Below are 21,276 nucleotides of genomic sequence, written 5' to 3' on the forward strand. Positions count from 1 at the left end.
AGAAGAGGAACAGCAGAGGATGAGATAGTTAGATAGCACTGCTGATTCAATGGACATGAATTTGAGCAAATTCCGGTAGACAGTGGAGGACAGAGGAGCCTGGCGGGCACAGTCCACGAGGTCGCAAAGAGCTGGATACAACATAGTGACTGAACAACAATGAATCTGTATTCTAAAACCCATAAAACCACTCGATACAGCACAATCTGCATGAGAAACCAGCAGAGAAGGATGAAGGGGTGAGAGAAGAACGCAGTGCAGGGAGCCTGGAGGAGGAGCGGCTGCTGGGCTGGGCCTCACCCATCACACTCAGCCTTGCCTTCACAAGCCGGGAGGCTGCTTCCTCTGCTGGTCCAGCCTGATGCGTCTGACCTTTACTGGCTCTGAGCACCATCATCTAATGTGACGGTCTCAGAAGATTTGAATGCCAGGGTCAGAAATAGCCCTGCCAAAGTGCCACTCAAAGGATGTGGACCAAGGAGACTGGCTCTCTCAGAGGAACTGGATACGGTTGCCTGAATCCAAAAGAAAAGGACGCGTGGTACAGTCCAGAAGAAAAGAGAAAAACAAAAACATAAGATCCCACATGCTGCGTGGTGTGGCCCAAAAAACAAAGCAACAGCAGTAAGAAAACACTGCTCACTGCTTGTCAGGCACACTCAACGTTTTCAGGGGGGTGGGGCAGTCACTGGGGGACCATCTCCCCCATCCTCAGCTGCTACACACATGCCTTCCTCAAACGGATGAGTCCCTCTCACAGAGCAGCTGCATCTTAGCAACAAGGACAATCAAAACCCCACTGGGATTTCCGGGCTGACGGAAATGATCCTAAAATGTATACGGGAAGGTAAACAGCAGACACTAGTCACTAGAGCCAGAGGACCAACTCTTCCAGACATCAAGACGTATTAGATATATGGTTGCCAGGGGTATGTGGTATTGGTGGTGCACAACAGAACTGACCGGAGGGTCCAGAAGCAGAGTCCTCACATGCAGACATTCAATTTATGCAAAAGGGGCCATTGGGTGCAGCAGGGAGTGGACAGTCATTTTAACAACAGATTCTGAGACAGGGAGACAGACATGTGAAGAAGAAAGTGGATCTGGCATCTCTGCCTCCAACTCATACACGAACCAGTTCCAAGTGGATTATGGACCCATGTGTGACATTTAAAAATAATGGGTCTATCAGACACCTAGTAGAGTATTTTCATGACACTGAGGTAGTGTCAGGAATATTAAACAGGACATGATATATCTGTTAAGGAAAAGAACAGACTAGATTTCATGAACATTAAGAATTTGTGCGTATTGATCCACACCACTGAGAGAACAAGCAAGCTACAGAGTAGGAGAAGACACATGCAAGGCTCATCAAGGGTCAGAGCAGAGAGCTCCTCGAACCAACAGAAAGACAGACGTCACAAATGAAAAAAAGGTAGAAGACTTGAACAGGGTGTTCACAAAGGAGGCTACGTCCAAATGGCCCATGAAAAGGGGCTCACACCTTTAACCACCTGGGAACTGCGAATGAAAACCATGAGATACCACCGGAAGGGCTAAAAACCCAAAACTATCCTGTGTCTGCTGAGGGTACAGAACTGAAACTCTGATCTGTCTGTTGGTTATAAGCGTGTGTTCATTTTGGGAAGTCGCTGACCTGTATATTTATAATTTGCATACTTTTCTACAGGCATATTGTACTTTAATAAAAAGCTTCTAGGAACAACAAACAGCAGGGAGGTTTACCTGTCGTGATGGAATTCAGAACAATGGTCCCCTCTGTGGGGGCAGCACAGGTGAAGGCCTGCGGGAGGCCTCTGGGGGTGATGGGAACACACAACTTCTTGATCTGGGTGGCTGTTAAGCAGGTAAGTTCACTGTGTGAAAATGTATCAAGTTGCTAAGTTAAAATGGACACATTTTTCTGTGTGTATGTTGTATTTTGATTATGCCTTGAAAACTTCTGGGGGTGCAGAGAAGTGACGAGTGTGATGACGCTGGCCCAGGGCACAAGGACTGCTACCAGCCCAGAGTCCACCTTGACTTCCTCTAAGACAGGGTTGGGAGCCCAGCGTGCTCTCCGGGCAGCCATCCCCACCACACCCTGCTGCCTCCAAGGCCTGGGCCTGGTCTGGGTTCCTGTCCGACTGTGAGCCACCCCCACAGGATGAAGGTCCTGCTTGCCACTGCACGTCCTCCCCAGGAGTGCCTGGCCTCAGTAACCTTTGCTGAATGAACCTCTTATTTGGGTCTTGGAAACATGGTCTTCCTCTCCCGTGCCTTCTGTCACCCAGAGTATGGTGACACACTTCAAGCACATCAGTGTCAGCACGGGGCACATTCCTGCTCATTCTCAGTACATCAGTGCTATTAATGAGATATGGACACGGATGGGGGGATAAGATCATTCTATGCTGAACACAGCTAGGCAGCCAACCCAAAGCTGACACTGAATAAGACATGCCTGTGTCTGCTGGAAGAAGAGAAAGCCTGAGGTCAGCAGAGGCTGTGAACGAGTTGGCAACACGGTCTGTGAATTATCCAGCTGTGAGTTCCCAAGGCTGGCCCTGTGCCAGGCACACTGGAGGAAACCACGGTCTCCACCCGGAGTCTGACGCGAGCCCCTCACAAGACATACAGTGTTTTCCACTTCCAGACCCACAGAGCTGTGATCAACACAAGGTACCAAACAGAAGGCATTCTCAGTTAATAATAGATCCAGGAGACACAGCCAGCAGACTCTAAGCAGAAGAGTCAAGCATTAGCCTCTCGAATACAAGGTCACTCTTATCACTGAAGCAATACCTCAAGGTACTAAAATGCCTTGTTCTGCTTAAAATGCCTTGGGGGGAGGAATTCTTGTCTGTTTTATTTACTGCCAAGTATTTGTGAAATGGCCCACTGAGTGGACATCTACCCCTCAAGGTGGTCAGCATCTGAGGGCAGCGCCCACACTAATTTTTACATCTTGGGTCCTGGCTGGGAAGGGCTTCCCTGGTGGCTCAGACAGTAAAGAATCCACCTGCAATTCTTTGAGATGCGGGATCAATCCCTGTGTCAGGAAGATCCCTGGAGAAGAAAATGGCAACCCACTCCAGAATTCTTGCCTGAAGAATTCCATGGACAGCGGAGCTTAGCGGGTTACAGTCCATGGGGTTGCAGAGTTGGACACGACTGAGCAACAAAGGTCCGTCTAGTCAAGGCTATGGTTTTTCCTGTGGTCATGTATGGATGTGAGAGTTGGACTGTGAAGACGGCTGAGCGCCAAAGAATTGATGCTTTTGAACTGTGGTGTTGGAGAAGACTCTTGAGAGTCCCTTGGACTGCAAGGAGATCCAACCAGTCCATTCTGAAGGAGATCAGCCCTGGGATTTCTTTGGAGGGAATGATGCTAAAGCTGAAACTCTAGTACTTTGGCCACCTCATGCGAAGAATTGACTCATTGGAAAAGACTCTGATGCTGGGAGGGATTGAGGGCAGGAGAGGGAGACGACAGAGGATGAGATGGCTGGAAGGCATCACTGACTCGATGGACTTGAGTCTGAGTGAACTCCGGGAGTTGGTGATGGACAGGGAGGCCTGGCCTGCTGCGATTCGTGGGGTCGCAAAGAGTCGGACACGACTGAGCGACTGAACTGAACTGAACTGAACTGAGCGACTTTCACTCACTCACTTGGCTGGGAAGGGCGCTCTGAGAAGGTCCAGGGGAGGGAAGTGAAGGACACTCACCGCCAGGAAGCCCAGCTTGCCTCCACACCTGGTCTTGAGCCCCATGGCGGCGGTCAGGTGGATCTCCACCAGCGTGCTGGGAGGGATCTTCTCCTCGGCACATTCAGCCAGGTTCACTGCGCACAAGGCCATGTGTACGTCGGAACAGGCGGATCCCACGGGAAGCTTGCCTACGGCGGCAGAAACGGGATGATGAATGTTAACAGAGGCCCTCAACCCACGCCTTCTCCTGCCTCCTCCAGCACCAGCAGAGCAAGAGCAGAACCATGGCGGGGAAGGTGATGGACTCTGTGATCAGACAGCCCTGGAGAGGGCGCCAGCCCTGTGACCCAGTAGCTCTGTGCTCCTTTCTACCTCACAGGTAGTTGAGGACAAGAGAAAGCACAGGTCCAAAGCCTGGCCTGCGGCCCCAGCCCTGGGTAACGGAAGTGGTCAGGACTGCAGGTCAGTGGACAGGACTCAGGGGGTGAGCTGCAGCATTTTCCCAAACAGTGTCAACAGCATGGCAGTGTTCTGCTAATACAGTCCCGTGTTTCCAAATGGTGCAAGAAAGGTTAAAAAAATAAAAACTGATCTGAATTTATCTTGCTTTAACAAGACCCCACAGTCTATAAGCACACACACTTTTGAAGGAAGGAAGTTACACAAAACTGAGCCGTGACGGCCGGACACATCTTGGCGGGGAGGTGGACGGCCAGGAGAGGCTTACCGCACCCTCCCATGAGGGCCACACGGCTCTTCGGGGACCAGACCCCAAGGCACGTCAAAGGCTCCGAGGCTCTCACACTGCCACCTGCCTTGGTCTTCACTACAGTGAGGGGAGGTGGTCAGCACAAGCAGTTGCCTTGTTTTTTTTTTGGGCGGGGGGGAGCAGGTTGTCCCTGGGGGCGTGGCCAGCCAGGCCTGACCTCACCCAGCCTCTCTAGTCTCATATCAGGCCCCAGACTTCATTCGGCAGACCTTTACATATTGGTCTTCCTAGGAGGCACCACCACCTTGGCTTTCTCCTTTGCGGGGAAGGCAGGCGGAGGGCAGCGTGGGGACCATGTCATCTCTTGGTCACTGTCCTCTCGGGGCCCTGCTCAGGGCCAGGCCCACCGAGCGCTGGGTGAGTGTGGGGCATGAGCAGTGTGAACCATCTCAGCTGGAACTCTCCCGAACAGATGCAGCTTCCGGATCAGAGACCTGGATGGAGCCTGTTCCATCCCCAGGGGGTCAGGATGGATGGGGAAGCAGGGAAGGTCTGCACATGAGGCCCTGCTGCGAGAGCTCTACAAGGCCGCAGGTGTTCCAGCCCCACAGCTGCCCTAGAGTCTCATCTCCATCCCCCTGGCCTGGGAGCGCCCCACTCCTAGGCGAAGCTCCCCCAGCCATCAGGCCGCCTCCCGTCGCTGTGCCCACGGCTGCTCTCTGCCCTCGCCTTACCCACATCCCAGCAGCAACCTCCCTTCTTGAATCCTCTCCTCCCCACACACCAAGCCTCTCGGCCTCTCCTGCCTGGCCACCTCTCAGGTCAGCCTCTGCCCCGTTCCCTGTCCCTGCCCCATCCTTTCCGTGCAAGTCTCCTCCCACATGCCCTGGAGGGGCCCTCTCATCACAAGCCCTCTCATCAGCGCCCATGGCTTTTATCCTCACCTGCAGACTAGAGACCCAGCTCCATTCCGTGGACAACAGATCCAGCCCGGCCCCCACCACTGAATAGCCCTCCTCAGTGTCTCATGGGCAAGGGTCCCGAGCTGGATGTCTCACCTCCTCCCTAGAAAGCTGCGTGTCTCCTGTTCTCCCCACCTTTGTTGATGGCAACACGATTCACCCCGACTCTCAAGCAAGAAACCAGAGAAGCCCCTTACCCAATTTTCCTTACCCTTCCCATGCAATGAGTCCCCAAGGCCTGTCAACCACCTGCTCCTTCCTGTCTGTCTGTCTTCTCGGCATCTGCACCCGCTCCCGCGGGGCCTCCTAAAGGCAGCCTCTCCATCGGAGTGAATCTTCTTGGCTTCAGAGCACAGGCCTGATGACGTCATCGCCCCCACTGTGCTGGCTCCTGTCACCCTCCCCTCACACAGCCCACCTGGGGACACCACCGGGTGGGGGGGCTCCTCCTTGGGAACACGTCCCTCAGCCTGGAAGGCACATCCCTTCAGCAGAGCCAGTGAACTCAAACGCCTCCTTGCACGCAAAGCCGAGACTTGACACAAAGCCTTTCAGGGCCCTACCCGACATGGACCCCTCCCTCCCAGCTGAAACCCAACTCTTCTGTGACCCCTAAACCACACTGAACTGTAATTCACCTACTGACCAATCTGCTTCTCTATTAGAGCAGGACTTTGTGGAATGAAATAAAGGATCATGTTTCACTGATTCTAAGACGCCATCAATTTTAAGTTTCTCCATTAACTTAAGCACCACCACAGAAAAAGCACTGCCAACTCAACCATGACACTCAATGTGTAGAGGACACAGCCTGGTGCAGAGATGTTAAAGTGAAAAAAACACGTGTCTTATAATGATGAAAGACTTCCCCGGTGGCTCAGATGGTTAAAAAAATCTGCCTGCATGCCGGAGATCTGGGTTCGATCCCAGGGTCAGAAAGATTCTCTGGAGGAGGGCATGGCAACCCACTCCAGTGTTCTTGCCTGGAGAATTCCATGGATAGAGGAGCCTGGTGGGCTACAGTCCATGGGGTCGCTAAGAGTCTGACACGACTAAGCGACTAAGCACACGTAATGATGAACGGCAATCTTCACAGCCATGGGTGGAGGGTTGGTCTAACCATCCTCGACGAGCATTGTAAAGGGGACTTCGTTCATCTGGGGCAGAAAACTGGCAAACTGAGGCTGGGCGGGGTGACGCTGTGGGGCACTGGGAGGCAGGCCGGGCTGCGGTGGCCAGCCCTCACCTGTGATGTGCAGCTGGTGCAGCCTGTGGTAGGCCAGGGCTGCATCCCGGGCGCTGGTCTTCGCTTCCTCCTCAAAGCCCGCAGCAGTGGCTGGGGCAGCCCGCCGGTGCTGGAAGACCTTCTTGAGCAGCCAGCGCACCAGGCGCAGCTTCTGCAGGCTGTAGCGGATCACGTTCCAGGAGAGGCTGCAGGCCAGGTCCAGGCGGGAGGTGGGCAGGGCCCGGCCCAGCACCGACAGGCAGGTCTGCAGGTTGGCCGCAGCAGCCGCAAAGTCCCCCTGGCGGGAAGCGAGAAGGTGTAACATTCGCTGGCCTTGGGGCAGCCTTTTAGTTTTGGTTTAGTGAAAACTCTTTCTCTTCAGTACTCCAGGTTATCAGAGTAATGCATGCTTAGTGAAGAAAAATCTGGGAAAACTCAGAAAGCTACAGAAAAGTACAAAGAAATCACCTGGAATCTTATCCCCTAGAATGACTGCTGCCATTCTGATATACTTCCTCCCAGCCTTTTTGCTAAACTGGGATTGTACCACGTTCTATCTTTAAGCAAATATTCTATCCAGAATTTCCCATGGTACCTTTCACACATAAGATGATAACATGGATCGAGACGATGAACCATGTGATCTTTTAGGCTTGTAGGTTCTTAAAATGTGGTTCCCAGAGACCAGGAGCATCATCAGCCCCTGGGATCTTGTTAGAAATGTGAATTCCTGGTTTTCCATCCCACCCCTTCCCCCCTACTGACTCAGAATCTCTGGGATGGGCATGGGCCCTCAGGGTGGTCCTTATGACCCTGAAGTTTGAGAACCACAGTTTTAGACAAATTTGCAGTGGAACTACTCTGACCGAGGATCTGAACAGGTCTCTGCCAACCTGAGAGGACCTAGTGGACAGTCTACTGTCCTGTACTGAAGACCCTGTCTGTGTTTTTCTCATTCCTGGAGGCCACACTTGGGAAACTAGGGTCAATGCTCTTCTCCCTTCCCATCATGCAATGCGTATGACACCCAAACCTTCCTTCCTGTACCTTTAAGAAGAGAGGACCCTGAAGAAGAGGGACAGAGGATGCCTACGCTCTGAGCATGATGGTCTCTGAGCCCGTGCGCAGACTCACCCGGGCGAGGTCCAGGTCTGCCTGCTTCCGGTGCCTCCAGAAGGTGACTGAAGAGCGCGAGTGTGGCCGGATTACCGGCTCCCCGTGAACCAGCAGCTTCACAAAGACGCTCAGCACGATCATGCCATTCACCAGCCACAGGAGGAGCGTTGGCATCATCCAGTCGAGCCAGCCCCTGGAGCCTACGGAGAAGCGTCTCAGCTGAGCCCGTGACGAAGGGCCCACCCACCCACCCTGGGCAGCCCTGGGGGTGCTGCAGGGCACCTGATCCACCCCTCAGGTTAAAGGAAGCAGCCTCCTCCGTCATGTTTGAAACAAATGTGATTGCTTCATTTAGTAACAATGTCTAAGTGCTTAGGTCAGGAATAAATACATGCAATTAATCCACACTGTAGAAAATCTGGGACAATTCCACAGCCTCAATAAAAGCCCTGGAGCCCTTGTCACCATGGGGCAGAATGCCACACAAATCTTTGTTGGCCAAGGCAGGGCTCGCAGCTGGTTTGACAACTCAGGCAGTAAGACCACATCCTCCTCCAAACAGGCATACCCGCAAACCCCCAACTACAGCCGAGCAGGGTCCTGATTTGTTTCGCTATTTCTGACTGAACTTAGGTTTGCCCTGTGACTTGTACATGCAACTGATACTGGTCACTATCAGAAGCAAGCAGATGGGGCCCACTGCGAAAGCCCTTTGGGACCTGATGACAAACCAAGCGGGTTGTGGGCAGGACCTTCTCCTGCCATAGCAGCCCACTCATGCCCAGATGGCCCGAGGCGCCCTCCACCTACCTGACTCGAGCGACAGCATGCTGCGGCCAGGGCCTGAGTGTGGGTGCTGGTCTGCGTCGTGGGCCCCCCCCCACTGCAGCAGAGTGGTCAGGGGGTTAAAGGAGAGGCAGAGGAAGGTGAGGACACACAGCAGGATGCGGGAGCGGTCCACCATGCCCAGCGCCACCGGAGGAGAGTCCGGCTCATCTTTGACCTTCGAAACAGGGGGCCGCGAGGTGAGAAGGAAGACTTCAGCGAGTTCTTATAGCATTTTACTTTTTATATATCAGAATCAGGACTCTGAGATTTAAATTCAAGACCATGAAGGTGGATGGGAATAAACTCAGGAGGGAACTAAGAGGTTCACGCCTCTCCCACTGCTGCTCAGACATGGGGGCCCTCGCTCCCTTGCCACCTGGGAGAATAACATGGTCTAAAGACCGGAGGGAGAGGGGCCCTGCTGTTACCACAGTGCTCCGACACGTAATTCCACAACAGGCAAGCTGATCTAAAGCGACTGAAGGCAAAATCAGAAGTTAAGCCTGAGCCTGGAGAGGTATGGGTGAACTTCCTGCAAAAGTATACGTTCACGGGAGATAAATATGTTCTGTATCATTTTTTTAAAAAAACTAGAAAGGATTTATTCAATTATTATTATTTTTTAATTAAAGTATAATTGACCTACAAACACTATGTTGGCTCCAGGTACACAACACAGCGCCTGGATTATTTTCATACATGACACTATCTCTACAATAAATCTAGCTGCCATCTGTCACCAGACAAAATTATCACAACATTACTATTTTTCCAATATTGTAAAGCTCTTCCCTCTGACTCATTTATTTTTTTATCTGGAAGTCTGTATCTCTAAGTCTTCCCCTCCTATTTCACTCACCCTCCCCAACCTCTCCCCTCTGGCAATTACCCATTTGTTATCTTTATCTAAGCATCTGCTTCTGTTTTGTACTTTTTTTTTTTTTTTTTTAAAGATTCCACATATAAGTGAAATTCTTAAAGAGATGAGAATACCAGATCATCTGACCTGTCTCTTGAGAAACCTGTATGCAGGTCAGGAAGCAACACTTAGAACTGGACATGGAACAACAGACTGGTTCCAAATTGGGAAAGGAGTACGTCAAGGCTGTATACTGTCACCCTGCTTATTTAACTTATATGCAGAGTACATCATGAGAAACACTGGGCTGGAAGAAGCACAAGCTGGAATCAAAATTGCTGGGAAAAATATCGATAACTTCAGATATGCAGACGACACCACCCTTATGGCACAAAGTGAAGAGGAACTAAAAAGCCTCTTGATGAAAGTGAAAGAGGAGAGTGAAAAAGTTGGCTGAAAGCTCAACATTCAGAAAACGAAGATCATGGCATCCGGTCCCATCACTTCATGGGAAATAGATGGGGAAACAGTGTCAGACTTTGTTTTGGGGGGCTCCAAAATAACTGCAGATGGTGACTGCAGCCATGAAATTAAAAGACGCTTACTCCTTGGACGGAAAGTTATGACCAACCTAGATAGCATATTCAAAAGCAGAGACATTACTTTGCCAACAAAGGTCCGTCTAGTCAAGGCTATGGTTTTTCCAGTGGTCATGTATGGTTGTGAGAGTTGGACAGTGAAGAAAGCTGAGCACAGAAGAATTGATGCTTTTGAACTGTGGTGTTGGAGAAGACTCTTGAGAGTCCCTTGGACTGCAAGGAGATCCAACCAGTCCATCCTAAAGGAGATCAGTCCTGGGTGTTCATTGGAAGGACTGATGTTGACGCTGAAACTCCAATGCTTTGGCCACCTCATGCGAAGAGTTGACTCATTGGAAAAGACCCTAATGCTGGGAAAGATTAGGGGCAGGAGAAGAAGGGGACGACAGAGGATGAGATGGCTGGATGGCATCACCAACTCAATGGATATGGGACACGGAGGCCTGGCGTGCTGCAATTCACGGGGTTGCAAAGAGTCGGACACGACTGAGTGACTGAACTGAACTGATAAGTGAAATTATGTGTGGTTAGCTTTCTCTGTCTGACTCATTTCACTTAGCATAATAGCCTCTAGGATCATACAGGTTGTCACAAAATTTCATTCTTTTTTATGGCTTTTTTCCCTCAGAAAAATAGCCAGAAGTGGAAGTGCTGAACTGGATGGTGCTGTCTTTTAAACTTTTTGAGGAACCTCCATACTACTTTCCATAGTGGCTGCACCAACTGACATTCCCACGACAGCTGGGTGAGGGTTCCCTTTTCTCCACATCCTTGCCAACACTTGTCATTTTCTGACTAATTTCACTTTAGTATAATACCCTCTAGGTCCATCCACAGTGTTGCAAATGGTAAGATTTCATTATTTTTAATGGCTAATATTTCATTGCATATATACCACATCTTCTTTACCCATTCATCTATTTATAGGCACTTAGGTGGCTTCCATACCTTGACTACTGTGAATAAGGCTGCAATAAACACAAGGGTACATATATCTTTTCAAATTGGTATTTCTGTTTTCTTCAGAAAATACCAAAGGGGAACTGCTGAATTGGGTGGCAGTTCTACTTTAAACCTTTTTTTTAGCAACCTCCCTCCATACTGCTTTCCATAGTGTGTGTGCTACTCAGTCGTGTTGGACTCTTTTTGGCCCCACGGACTATAGCCCACCAGGCTCCTCTGTCCATGGGATTCTCCAGGCAAGAACACTGGAGTGGGCTGCCAGTTCCTTTTCCAGGGGATGAACCCAGGTCTCCCACACTGCGGGCAGATTCTTCACTGTCTGAGCCACCAGTGAAGCTTTCCATAATGGCTGCACCAGTTTACATTCCCACCAACAGTGCACTAGGGTTCTCTTCTCCACATTCTCCCCAACACTTGTTATTTGTTGTCTTTTTGATAATAGCCACTCTGAGAGGTGTGAGGTGGTATCTCACCATGGTTCTGATTTGCATTTCCCTGATGATTACTGATGTTGAACCTTTTCATGTGCCTGTTGGCCATTTGTATGTCTTCTCTGGAAAAATGTGTGTATCCTAGGTCCATTCTTAAATTGTTTATTCTTCCGATGTTGAATCCTCCAAGTTCTTTGCATATTTTGGATATTAACCCCTTGTCAGACAAATACCATCTTCCATTCAAGTAGGTGGCCCTTTTATTTTGCTGATAGTTTCTTTTGCTGCAAAAGCTTTTCAGTTTGCTGTAGTTCCATTTGTTTATTTTTGCTTTTGTTTCCCTTGCCTGAGGAGACATACTCAAAAAAATATTGCTGAGACGGGTAACAAAGAGCATACTGCCTGTTTTCTTCTGGGAGTTTTATGGTTTCAGGTCTTACATTTAAGTCCTTAATCTGCTTTGAGTTTACTTTTGTAGATGGTGTGAGAAAGTAGTACATTTGATTCTCTTGCATGGAGCTGTCCCGTTTTCCCAGCAGCATTTACTGACGAAGCCGTCACTTCCCCGCTTTGTGTATTCTCGCCTCCTTTGTCACAGGCTGACTGACCACATAAGTAGGTGTATTTCTGGGCTTTGGATTCTGTTCCTGGATCTACGTGTCTGTTTTGTGCCAATACCACACTGTTCTGATTACTGAAATCAGGGAACCTGCTACCTCCAGCTCGACTGTTCTTTCTCAAGACTGTTTGGCTACTTGGGGTCCTGTGTGTTGCCATATAAATTTTAGGATTTTTTTTTCTAGTTCTGTGAAAAATGTTATTGGTATTTTCATAGGGATTGCACTGAATCTGTAGACTGTCTTGAGGAGTATGATCATTTTAGCAGTATAATTCTTGCAGTCCACAAGCACGGTATATTGTTCCATCTGTGTCCATCACCATTAGAGGTTTCTTTCATCAGTGTCTTATACTTTTTTTTTAGTAGGTCTTTTAGCCACTTAGTCAGATTTATTCCTAGATAACATTATTCTTTTCGATGCAACTGCAAATAAGATAGTTTTCTTCATTTTTCTTTCTGGTACTTTGTTAGTACAGAAATGCAACCAATTTCTGTATATTAATTTTATATCCTGCAATCTTGCTAAACTTATTAATCTAGTAGTATTTTTGGTGGCATCTTTAGAATTTTCTATATATAGTATCATGCCATCTGCAAACAGTGACAGTTTTACTTCTTCCTTTTCAATTTGGATTCCTTTTAACTTCTTTTTTAGGATTTCCAATTCTATGTTGAATAAAGTGGCAAGAGTGGGCATCTTTGTCTTTTTTTTGCCGGGTGGGGGGCCATGCAGTACAGCTTATGGTATCTTAGTTCATCGACCAGGGATCAAACCTGGGCCACTGGCAGTGAAAGCGTCAAGTCCTAGCCACTGGACCACCAGGGAATTCCTCTGGGCATTCCTGTCTTCCACCTGATCTTAGAAAAAATACTTCCAGTTCTTTCCTCTGTATCATGATTATTGTGAGTGACGTAAGTGTACATATTTATTAAAACACTTATTGTACAATACAGTAAAATAGGTGTATTTTATCATATTTAAATTATACCTCCAAGTTGATTAAACACCATACTTTAGTATGAACCTATTTTCAGAAGCTTACCTATTCTAAACCCATAACATTGTTTTCTCCCCATTTTACAGAAGAACTGGAGGCAGAGGTTCTGCCGGCCTGGGGAACCAGACTAGAGTCGGCTCTCCCCTGGTGTGTACATACATGTCATTCCTTTTCAACATTTTTAAGCCACTTGAAAATTTCTTCTGATGATTCAGACACTTATCCAATTCAAGGTATATGTCATATGGACTTGTGTTTCCAAACAGAATCACACTTATAAAATATTTCAAAAATAGAGCTTCCTTAATAAAATTAAGCAGATGCTACAATAAATAGTCTGATCAACAACTTATGGTAGAAGGAAACTTGTGCTTTTGAAGCCAGAAACTGCCAGTGTCAAAATACAGCACAAACCCCAGTGGTCTCCACACGGTCCTAGGAAAATCATTAGGCTTGAGTCTCTTCTAACTCCATTAAACAATTGCCATGGGCTTTCTTCCACAATTAAAGGCCCCTGGTAGGAATGTTATCTGTTAAGACTGCAAATTGTAAACATTTCCCGAAGAGGACCCAGAGGCAGCTTCATCCTAACCCAACTGAACAACCTCACAAAGCAGTCTTGCCAGGCTCATTACAGGCGAGGAAAGCAATGAGGAGCCTCCAGCAATTCCTAGCTCTGCCTGACAGCTGCTGTGTGTCCCCGTTCTGGATTTGGCCCTTATTTCTCTCTGATGGGCCCTTTCAGCAAAGACCAATAAAACCAGGGGCTGTCTCCCCACATAGAGTCAGTCTTCTTTTTCTTTAGTTTTCAGTATGTGCCTGATTTCACAGAATTCTTGCTCCTCTCCAGCTTGAGGCCTCTGAACACCTGGCCTGGACCTCTGTCTGCAATCTCCTCACTATTAACTTATGGAAGATGGGAGAGATTCCCAGGGTTAGGGATTTCAAAAGCTCATTACCTTTGCATCATCCAACAGAGGGCTTCCTGGCTCTGAGTCGATGGAGTAGGGGGAGAAGCCGGCCTGGGACCCTGAGTCGGAGGCCGGAGGCGACATCAGAAGGACGTTCTGATTAAAGTCATCGATCTTCAAGTCCACGTCATTGTCCACCAGGCTGCCCAGGTCGATGCCCTTCAGGAGTTCTGTAAAGAAAACCCTACCTGGCAAACGGTCGGTTTTATAACACTCGGCCTGCGCCAGGGCAGGGCTAGGAGGGACGCACAGCCCCTGCTGCGGCTTCGCCCGTGGTGGCGTCTCGCACACGTGCCCATGGGCCCGCCCCAGTGCCCAGCATAGGACCCCTCCTATAACGAGCACACTCACTGCTCTTCTGATTGGCCAGCTTCAGCACCATGTTCTCCTGGCGCAGTTTATGATTGACCTGCTGCAAGTATTTGATGTAGTCGATGGCCTTCCTCAGAACGCCAGACTTGTGCATCTGGGAAGGAAGACGGGTGAGAAACACAGCGGCATCAGACCAGCCTGCACAGTGAGGGCAGCTGAGGCCCAGAGCTCAGGTTCTGGAGCGGGAGGTCCTTGTGGGGTTCAGGTCCTAAGTCTTCCACTAACTAGCTGTGTAACCCAGGACAAGTTACTCAGCATCTCTGAACCTCACTTTTCCTCCTCTGTGAAATAGGGATAATGACAATATATGAGTCATAGGCTTGCCATGAGGATTAAAAGAGATAATATATGCAAAGAGCTTAGCCTCTAGCCTGGCACATAGTAGCACTAAATATGAGCTGTTATTCCTACTTCTTATAATAATCCTAGCACCAAAACAAACTTTAAGGAAAATAAGCAACAAAAAACCAGAGCACTGTTGGTTGGTTATCTTAAATAAAGGAGTATCAGTACCTTTCAGATTTGAGGGCTACCAAGAAAATTGTATTTTCTTTGAAAATAGAGGTAAAGATAAACAGATAATGGATGTAAAAATCTACATGCCAAAGCCAAAAGATACATTAATTGAAACACCAGAAATACATGAAAAATAAATTTCTTCTTATTTGTTCTTGGTCAAAGACCCAATCTACATTTTATTTCCTCCCTAAAAGGTTAAAATATCGCTAGCCATCCCTGAATATGATTAAACATTTGCCAAAAATGCCATTGGTTGACTAAGAGGTGCACATGGTCCTGTACTTGGCCATCAGTGAGCAGCAGGAGCCTGGGAAACGGTGGTTGTCGGGGGCAGTGAGTGGCCACCACTGCAGAGCAGAATCAAAGGTCCAGGCAAACTACTGCCTGACAACTCCCAACAGCTAACACTTTACAGAATTTCAAAACACCAAGATGCTTTAATAAGAAGCACCTTTAACTATTCCTGCATTCACTCACTTGGGCCTGGGTCTTCCCTAAATTCCCAGAGCAAACACAGACAGAGGGGAGATGACGAGGCATGAGACAAAATTCTGCTTGGCACCCACCTTGGCATCAGTCCCCATGACCAGGTCCTTCAACTCAATGATTTTGTCGTTGATGGAGGAGCGATACCGCTTCTCAATGATGTTGTGTGTCGTCCGCCTTTCTCCTTCCTTGGGAGGCTCAAGCTGCTTGACTCCCCCGGGGACCTGCTTAATGGGCACCTTCTCTTGTCCCATCATCACAGGCATCGTGGTCAGAATGGTCCCATTGCTGCCCACCAGGGTCTAGAACAGACACAAGGGCAGAATGATCGTCTGGTTAGCGTGAGGAAAGCAACCTCAGGACATGAACCCACTGGCCCTGGCCACGTAGCATCACCTGAAAATGCTTTGTGTGGTCTGACGCCTTGCTTGGGATAATCAAGTCTGGAAGCCCTGGGAGCCATGGTATCTTGGGCACTGTGCCCTTTCAGACTCACTGCTGGTTAGTCTGTGCCACAACAGCATTAGTGTGGATCAATGCCAACCTTTGGTGTAAGGATGCCAGAAAATGTCTAGTTTCTGCTTTGCTGTCAACCCGTCAGCCGCCTCTGAGCTCGTGTACAATGCCGCACCAACCACAAAACTCCCTCCTGTGTGTGACACACGTTTTCCTCCCGCGTGACGGAGAATGAACTTATTGGATTTCCTTATACAATTTGACCATCAAAAACCTCAAAGGCAGAAGTGACAATCAGAGCCATTTTATTAAATAAACACACCAACTATGGAGGCATCCCCCTGTTTTCCCCTCAGATCTGCTTTTCCTTCTCTTTGTTTCTATTTTCACTGATTTTAGTTTTATTTTCTTCAACAAATGGCCTCAATATCCAAATGACCAATGAGCAGATAAAACGCTTCTCAAATGCATGAGCCATCAAGAAATAATTCACACAGTCAAAAGTACACATTTCAACTGTACAACTTAACGGAATTGTGATGTACGTAATACAGTGTGTGTAACCAACGTAACCCTGATGAAGACAGAGACCCTTTCAATTTCCCGAGAAAGTTCCCACACGCCCCTTCCCCATCTTCGTAATCACTGCTCTGACTTCAATCACTGTCTTCTTAAACTTCATACACTGGAAACATCAGCATGAATTCTTTGTGATCAGCAACTTTTGCTCAGCATACTATTTCTGAAGGCCAGCCATGTAGCTGTATATATCAATAGTTCTTTTTGGATGGATAGCTGGGTTGATTCTGGTTTTTGGCTTTTATGAATAATGCTTACTTTTGACTTCTGATTACTTTTTTCTGTCAGACTCTCCAGCCACAAGATGTGGACAGTGACCAAGACCCTACACCTTAAGTAAGGGACCTTGCACGACCCACCTTGAAGCCCTTCCCTGCCTAGGGTTCTTCAGAAGCTAAACCCCCATACGCAGGACCTAAGAGGCAGATGGTCCTGTGTGGACCTGCAGCTCCTCTGCGGTCCCTCCCTTGCTCCTCATAAACCCTAGGACTCCCACATAACACGAAGTGCTGGTACTTCTCAAGGAGAAAAAAAAAAAACTAAAAAGGGACAATTTTGCAATTTGACTGACACATTTCATAGAGTTTCTGCATCTATTCAGGGTCTGGAGGCTTTGTTAACATCTCTGAGGCCTAATACGCCCAAGAAAGAGGGGGCACAGCTCTTACCGGAACTTGCAGGGCGGCTGTCTGGATGGGGGTGGTGAGGGCAGTGAGGGCGGGGTTCTGGACCGCGGCCATCACGGGGCTGCCATCTGTCTTCAGTGTGGTCAGGACAAGGGAGTCTGTCTTGATGATCTGAGGCTGTACCAGGACCTGCATGGAAAAGGAAGAAAAGGAAAAGGAAGCTAGCACTGTATTTCTTTTTTCCCTCTTTTGGCTGCACCATCCAGCATATGAGACCTTAAGTTCTCAGACCAGGGATGGAACCCATACCCCTTGCAGTGGACGTGTAAAGTCCTAACCATTGGACCACCAAGGAAGTCCTGGCAGTGCTATTTTTCTGTTTTGTGTTACTTCTTGCTGCAAAGACCCTCCAGAAAAGAATGATAAAATTTTCATAAAACTGAGAATGTAGCTTGACTACTGGGTTGAGGGGGAGAAACAGCACAGCTAAAGAGGGTCTGGGGCTTCGCTTCTGGAGTGGCTCAGTGGTAAAGGATCTGCTTGCCAAGCAGAAGACGTGGCTAGATCCTTGGGTCAGGAAGATCCCCCTGAGAAAGAAATGGCAACCCATTCCAGTATTCTTGCCTGGGAAATCCCATGGACAGAGGAGGCTGGCAGGCCACGGTCCATGGGGTCCCAAGAATCGGCTACAACTCAGCGACTAACCAACAAAAACAAAGAGGGTCTTGGGATGGAAGATTGAAAGGCTTCAATGTGAGCAGTGCCAGGAGCCTAGCTAGTGCGGAGAAGCCGTGGCGCAGAGGGACTGTGGAGGGGAGAGAGATCTGATTATGGACAAACTGCGGAATGCCAGGTATATGGCTGAGAAGCAAATATGGTAAACCTGGATTTTTTAAGATAAATTATTTCATTAGTTAGAAATATAGTCCACTGTGATGCATGTCTTAAAGACATTTTAGCACATCTGTTTTCAGTTTTATACCCATTACAAGTGCAAATAAGTTAATACACCAGCATTTACTGAGTTTATATGAGTGCCAGTGTCCACCTACAGACGTCATCTCTACTGGGTCTCACTGGTGCTTCGTGAGGTCCAGTGGCCCCAACCTGCCCCCACCCGCGGCTCCCTCACACCCTGCTGGCCTGCTTGGTATGTAGACCCCATCCTCCATCACAGACTGGCCGAGAGCCCCTACCAAGGCCTCCTGGAACTCCCGCCAGCCACCTACCGGGACCTGCTGCACCTGGGGTGCGGCCACTGTCTGCACCGTGGCCGGGGCCAGGGTCTGCAGCGTGCCACTGGCCGTCTGCGTCAGCACCCGCGGGGCCTGCACAGTCTGCACCTGCTGCTGGATGGCGACCGGCTGCACCTGGGAGGAGGTCACAAGGCTCTGGACCTGAGGCTGAAGGACTTGGGAGGAGAAGAGGAGAAAGTCACACGGGCGAGGAGCGCATCTTGTCACGGGAGCTGCGTTGTAACCGAGTGCCTCGGAAGGACCCCAGCTCCCTCCCTGCTTCTGGAGAGGATGTGGAGAGCCGTCCACAAGGTGGTCAAGTGGACAAGAAGATCCTGTGAGGGCTGCCTCAATTTCCGATCGAACGAGTAGAAGCTATTTCATTACTCAAGGTGCTGGAGTGGAGGTGAGGGGAGCTAAACAGCAAATGGCTGCCCCCAGTGAGGGAATTAACAAATGTTAGAACCAACTCCTGGGGCTTCATTGGCTCCCAGGAAACGAATGGAAAGTGTACTTGGGATGACTGTTTTGGCTTTTTGCTCTGTCGCCTTTCCCCAGCCCTGAAACCCCTGAAGCCCACTGAAGAGCTGGCAGATCCTATGAAATAAATTAGTACAGCAGGACTAATCACACCCTGGGCTCTCCACAGGGTCAGAGAGAAATCCCACCCACGAAAAGGGGCTGGGACACTACATAGCACAGAGAGTTGCTGGTTCACTATGCACACAGCCGAGGGCTCGCTCCGGGGCCTGCCACTTCAGGAGACAGGGTGCCCATGTCAAAGGTGCGCTCCTCTTGGTGGTGGATGCTCAGATGTTGGCTGGATGCCAGGTTCTCAACCTATAGGAGCTGCAATCCTCCTGGGGCCTGGGTTAAGACCCATTTCATGCAAGCCTCCACCTCTAGTTCTCAGGATAGCCCTGAGCTTACAGTGCCTGTTGAGAGTCTGTGACCACGAATCCTTGAAGCAGGCCCAACAGACATTAAGGTATCTGAAGAGCGGGAACCTGATCCTGCACCACCAGGCTCAGTTAACCAAAACCTCATTCAGAACAGGCCAGGTCACTAAGATTCTGTCATCCCCAGGGAAGACAGAACTCTTCTCCATCTGCCTCCACAGTGTCTGCAGACTGGCCTGAAAACTTTTGAACCCACTAAAGGCTATGGCATTTGAGTTCTCGAGTCACCTTGAAAGCTGGTAGCTGCATTCTGGTAGATGACGGGCTGCTGGATGATCCTCGTCTGCGGAGCGGTGCTGAAGGTCGGGGTGATCATGACGGTCTGCTGCGGCAGTGGGGCGGGGGGCGGGGGCTGCGGCTGGGGGCGGGGCTGCAGAACCGGGGCCGCCCTTGGCGGGGTGGGACCCGAGGCGGCGGGCGCCTTGACCTGGAGGGTCGCAGCCTGCGAGGAGGTGGCCGAGGGGGAGAAGGCCGGCAGCGGGACCTGGCTGAAGGGCCGCTGCCCGGAGGGGTCCCCGCTCCCGGCTCCGGCTCCGCCACCATTGCTGCCGCCGCCGCCGCCGCCGCCACCGCCGCCACTGCCACTGCCACCGCCACCGCCCGGGAAGGAGCCGCAGAGCGGCTCTGAGAACAAGTCAGGGAACTCGCCCACTTGATTGCTGACGAACTGCAGCATCTCTGTGAACACATGGAAAGGGGGAATTTTACTGCCGTCCAAAACGTCGTTTAGTGGGTAAATGTGAGATACAACATCTTGGTTGTACTTGTTCGTGGTGTAGCTTTGGATCTAAAAAAAGGAAATAAACGTGAAAAGTATTTAGCATCATAAACAAACAAAATGTTGATTAACTTTTAAATTTGCTTAAGAACCTGAGGCACAAGAACTTGGGCAATCTCTGGGAGATGGGGAGGAACAGGGAGGCCTGGTGTGCTGCAGTCCGCAGGGTCACGAAAACGGGGACATGACTTAGCAGCTGAACAACTAAGGCGTGAGAAAACCCAACAGCTTTCCCAAGACCAGGGCAGAGACGGGTGACCTCTCTCACGCGTGGCGGCTCAATGGGGACAACATGGCCGACCATGGGTGAGCGGGACAGGACTTCACGTGGCTCCTGTTCTCCCTCCGCACCATCTCCAGGCTTGCCCTGCCTGCTTTCCTCATTGTCTGCATCAGGTCTAACAGGAGCCGCCTCTGTGCTGGGTGAGTGCTGCCTTTGGAGGGGGCTGCTGGCCCCATATTACAGTTGGGGGAGTCGCCGCCTTAAGTCTTTGGGGCTCAGCAGCCTTGCACTGTGAGGCCACCTCCAGTCCTGGCCAGCATTGCTCCCCATGGCAAAGCAGGAGTCGGCCAGACCTGACTCACCTCACCACAGGCAGGCTCTGGGCCTTCCCTCCATCCTGGGCAATGGAACCCGAAAGGATGATGAAGGTGATGGCCCCAAAGGAAAGATCTTACGCAAGGTTGAGAACAGGGCAATCACCAAGCCAAGGTCACACAGCGCATCAGGGCACAGCAAAGATTAGTACCAGTTCTTGGCCTCCCACCTTCGAGTTTTTCCACTGCACCGTCAGAAGGTCAGGGCAGAACAACCCGGGCCCTGGACTCCCCTAGCTGTGCCCCTTTCCTTTGTGCAAGTAGCCTGTGGGGCCAAGGGCATGTGTCCACTGGAGACTGTGCCCCTCTTCTAGATTGTGCTCTTAAGTACCCGGGACCCTAAATTCCCAGCCCTGAGGGCCGCAAGCCTGCTTCCAGGGCCTCTTCTCCTGGTTCGTCCTCCCAAAGGTTTACCCAAACCAAACTTAATCCACGACCAACAGCTCATCTCTCATGACTCCTTCCCTCCCCACAGGGCTGCTTCCCACTGGGACTCTGGGGCCTCAGCTGTGTCCAAGGTATTTTCAGATCTACAATCCTCTACCCAGTTCACATCCTCTCCCTTTTCCTTTCCAATATATTCCCAAGAAGCTACTGCTTGTTCCTAAACTGTGGCACCCTCCTCTCAAACCCTCAAGGCGGCAGGATGCTCTGATCTGGTCACACAAAGAAGAA

General features: G+C 49.8%; 1 protein-coding gene across 1 annotated transcript in view; it reads right to left on the minus strand.

Moving 5' to 3' along the window:
• SREBF2 (sterol regulatory element binding transcription factor 2) overlaps positions 1-21,276 on the minus strand; it is a 57,953-nt gene that overhangs the window by 13,856 nt on the left and 22,821 nt on the right. Inside the window, exons 2-11 of the mRNA XM_027540645.1 lie at positions 19,455-19,904; positions 18,262-18,443; positions 17,075-17,221; positions 15,452-15,673; positions 14,346-14,460; positions 13,983-14,164; positions 8,537-8,729; positions 7,745-7,926; positions 6,632-6,908; positions 3,733-3,902 (exon numbers count right to left, since the gene is read on the minus strand). Of these exons, the coding sequence (XP_027396446.1) occupies positions 3,733-3,902; positions 6,632-6,908; positions 7,745-7,926; positions 8,537-8,729; positions 13,983-14,164; positions 14,346-14,460; positions 15,452-15,673; positions 17,075-17,221; positions 18,262-18,443; positions 19,455-19,904 (2,120 nt within the window). The remainder of the gene's footprint in view (positions 1-3,732; positions 3,903-6,631; positions 6,909-7,744; positions 7,927-8,536; positions 8,730-13,982; positions 14,165-14,345; positions 14,461-15,451; positions 15,674-17,074; positions 17,222-18,261; positions 18,444-19,454; positions 19,905-21,276) is intronic.

Source organism: Bos indicus x Bos taurus, chromosome 5, assembly GCF_003369695.1.
Source record: "Bos indicus x Bos taurus breed Angus x Brahman F1 hybrid chromosome 5, Bos_hybrid_MaternalHap_v2.0, whole genome shotgun sequence".
Classification (NCBI taxonomy): Eukaryota; Metazoa; Chordata; class Mammalia; order Artiodactyla; family Bovidae; genus Bos; species Bos indicus x Bos taurus.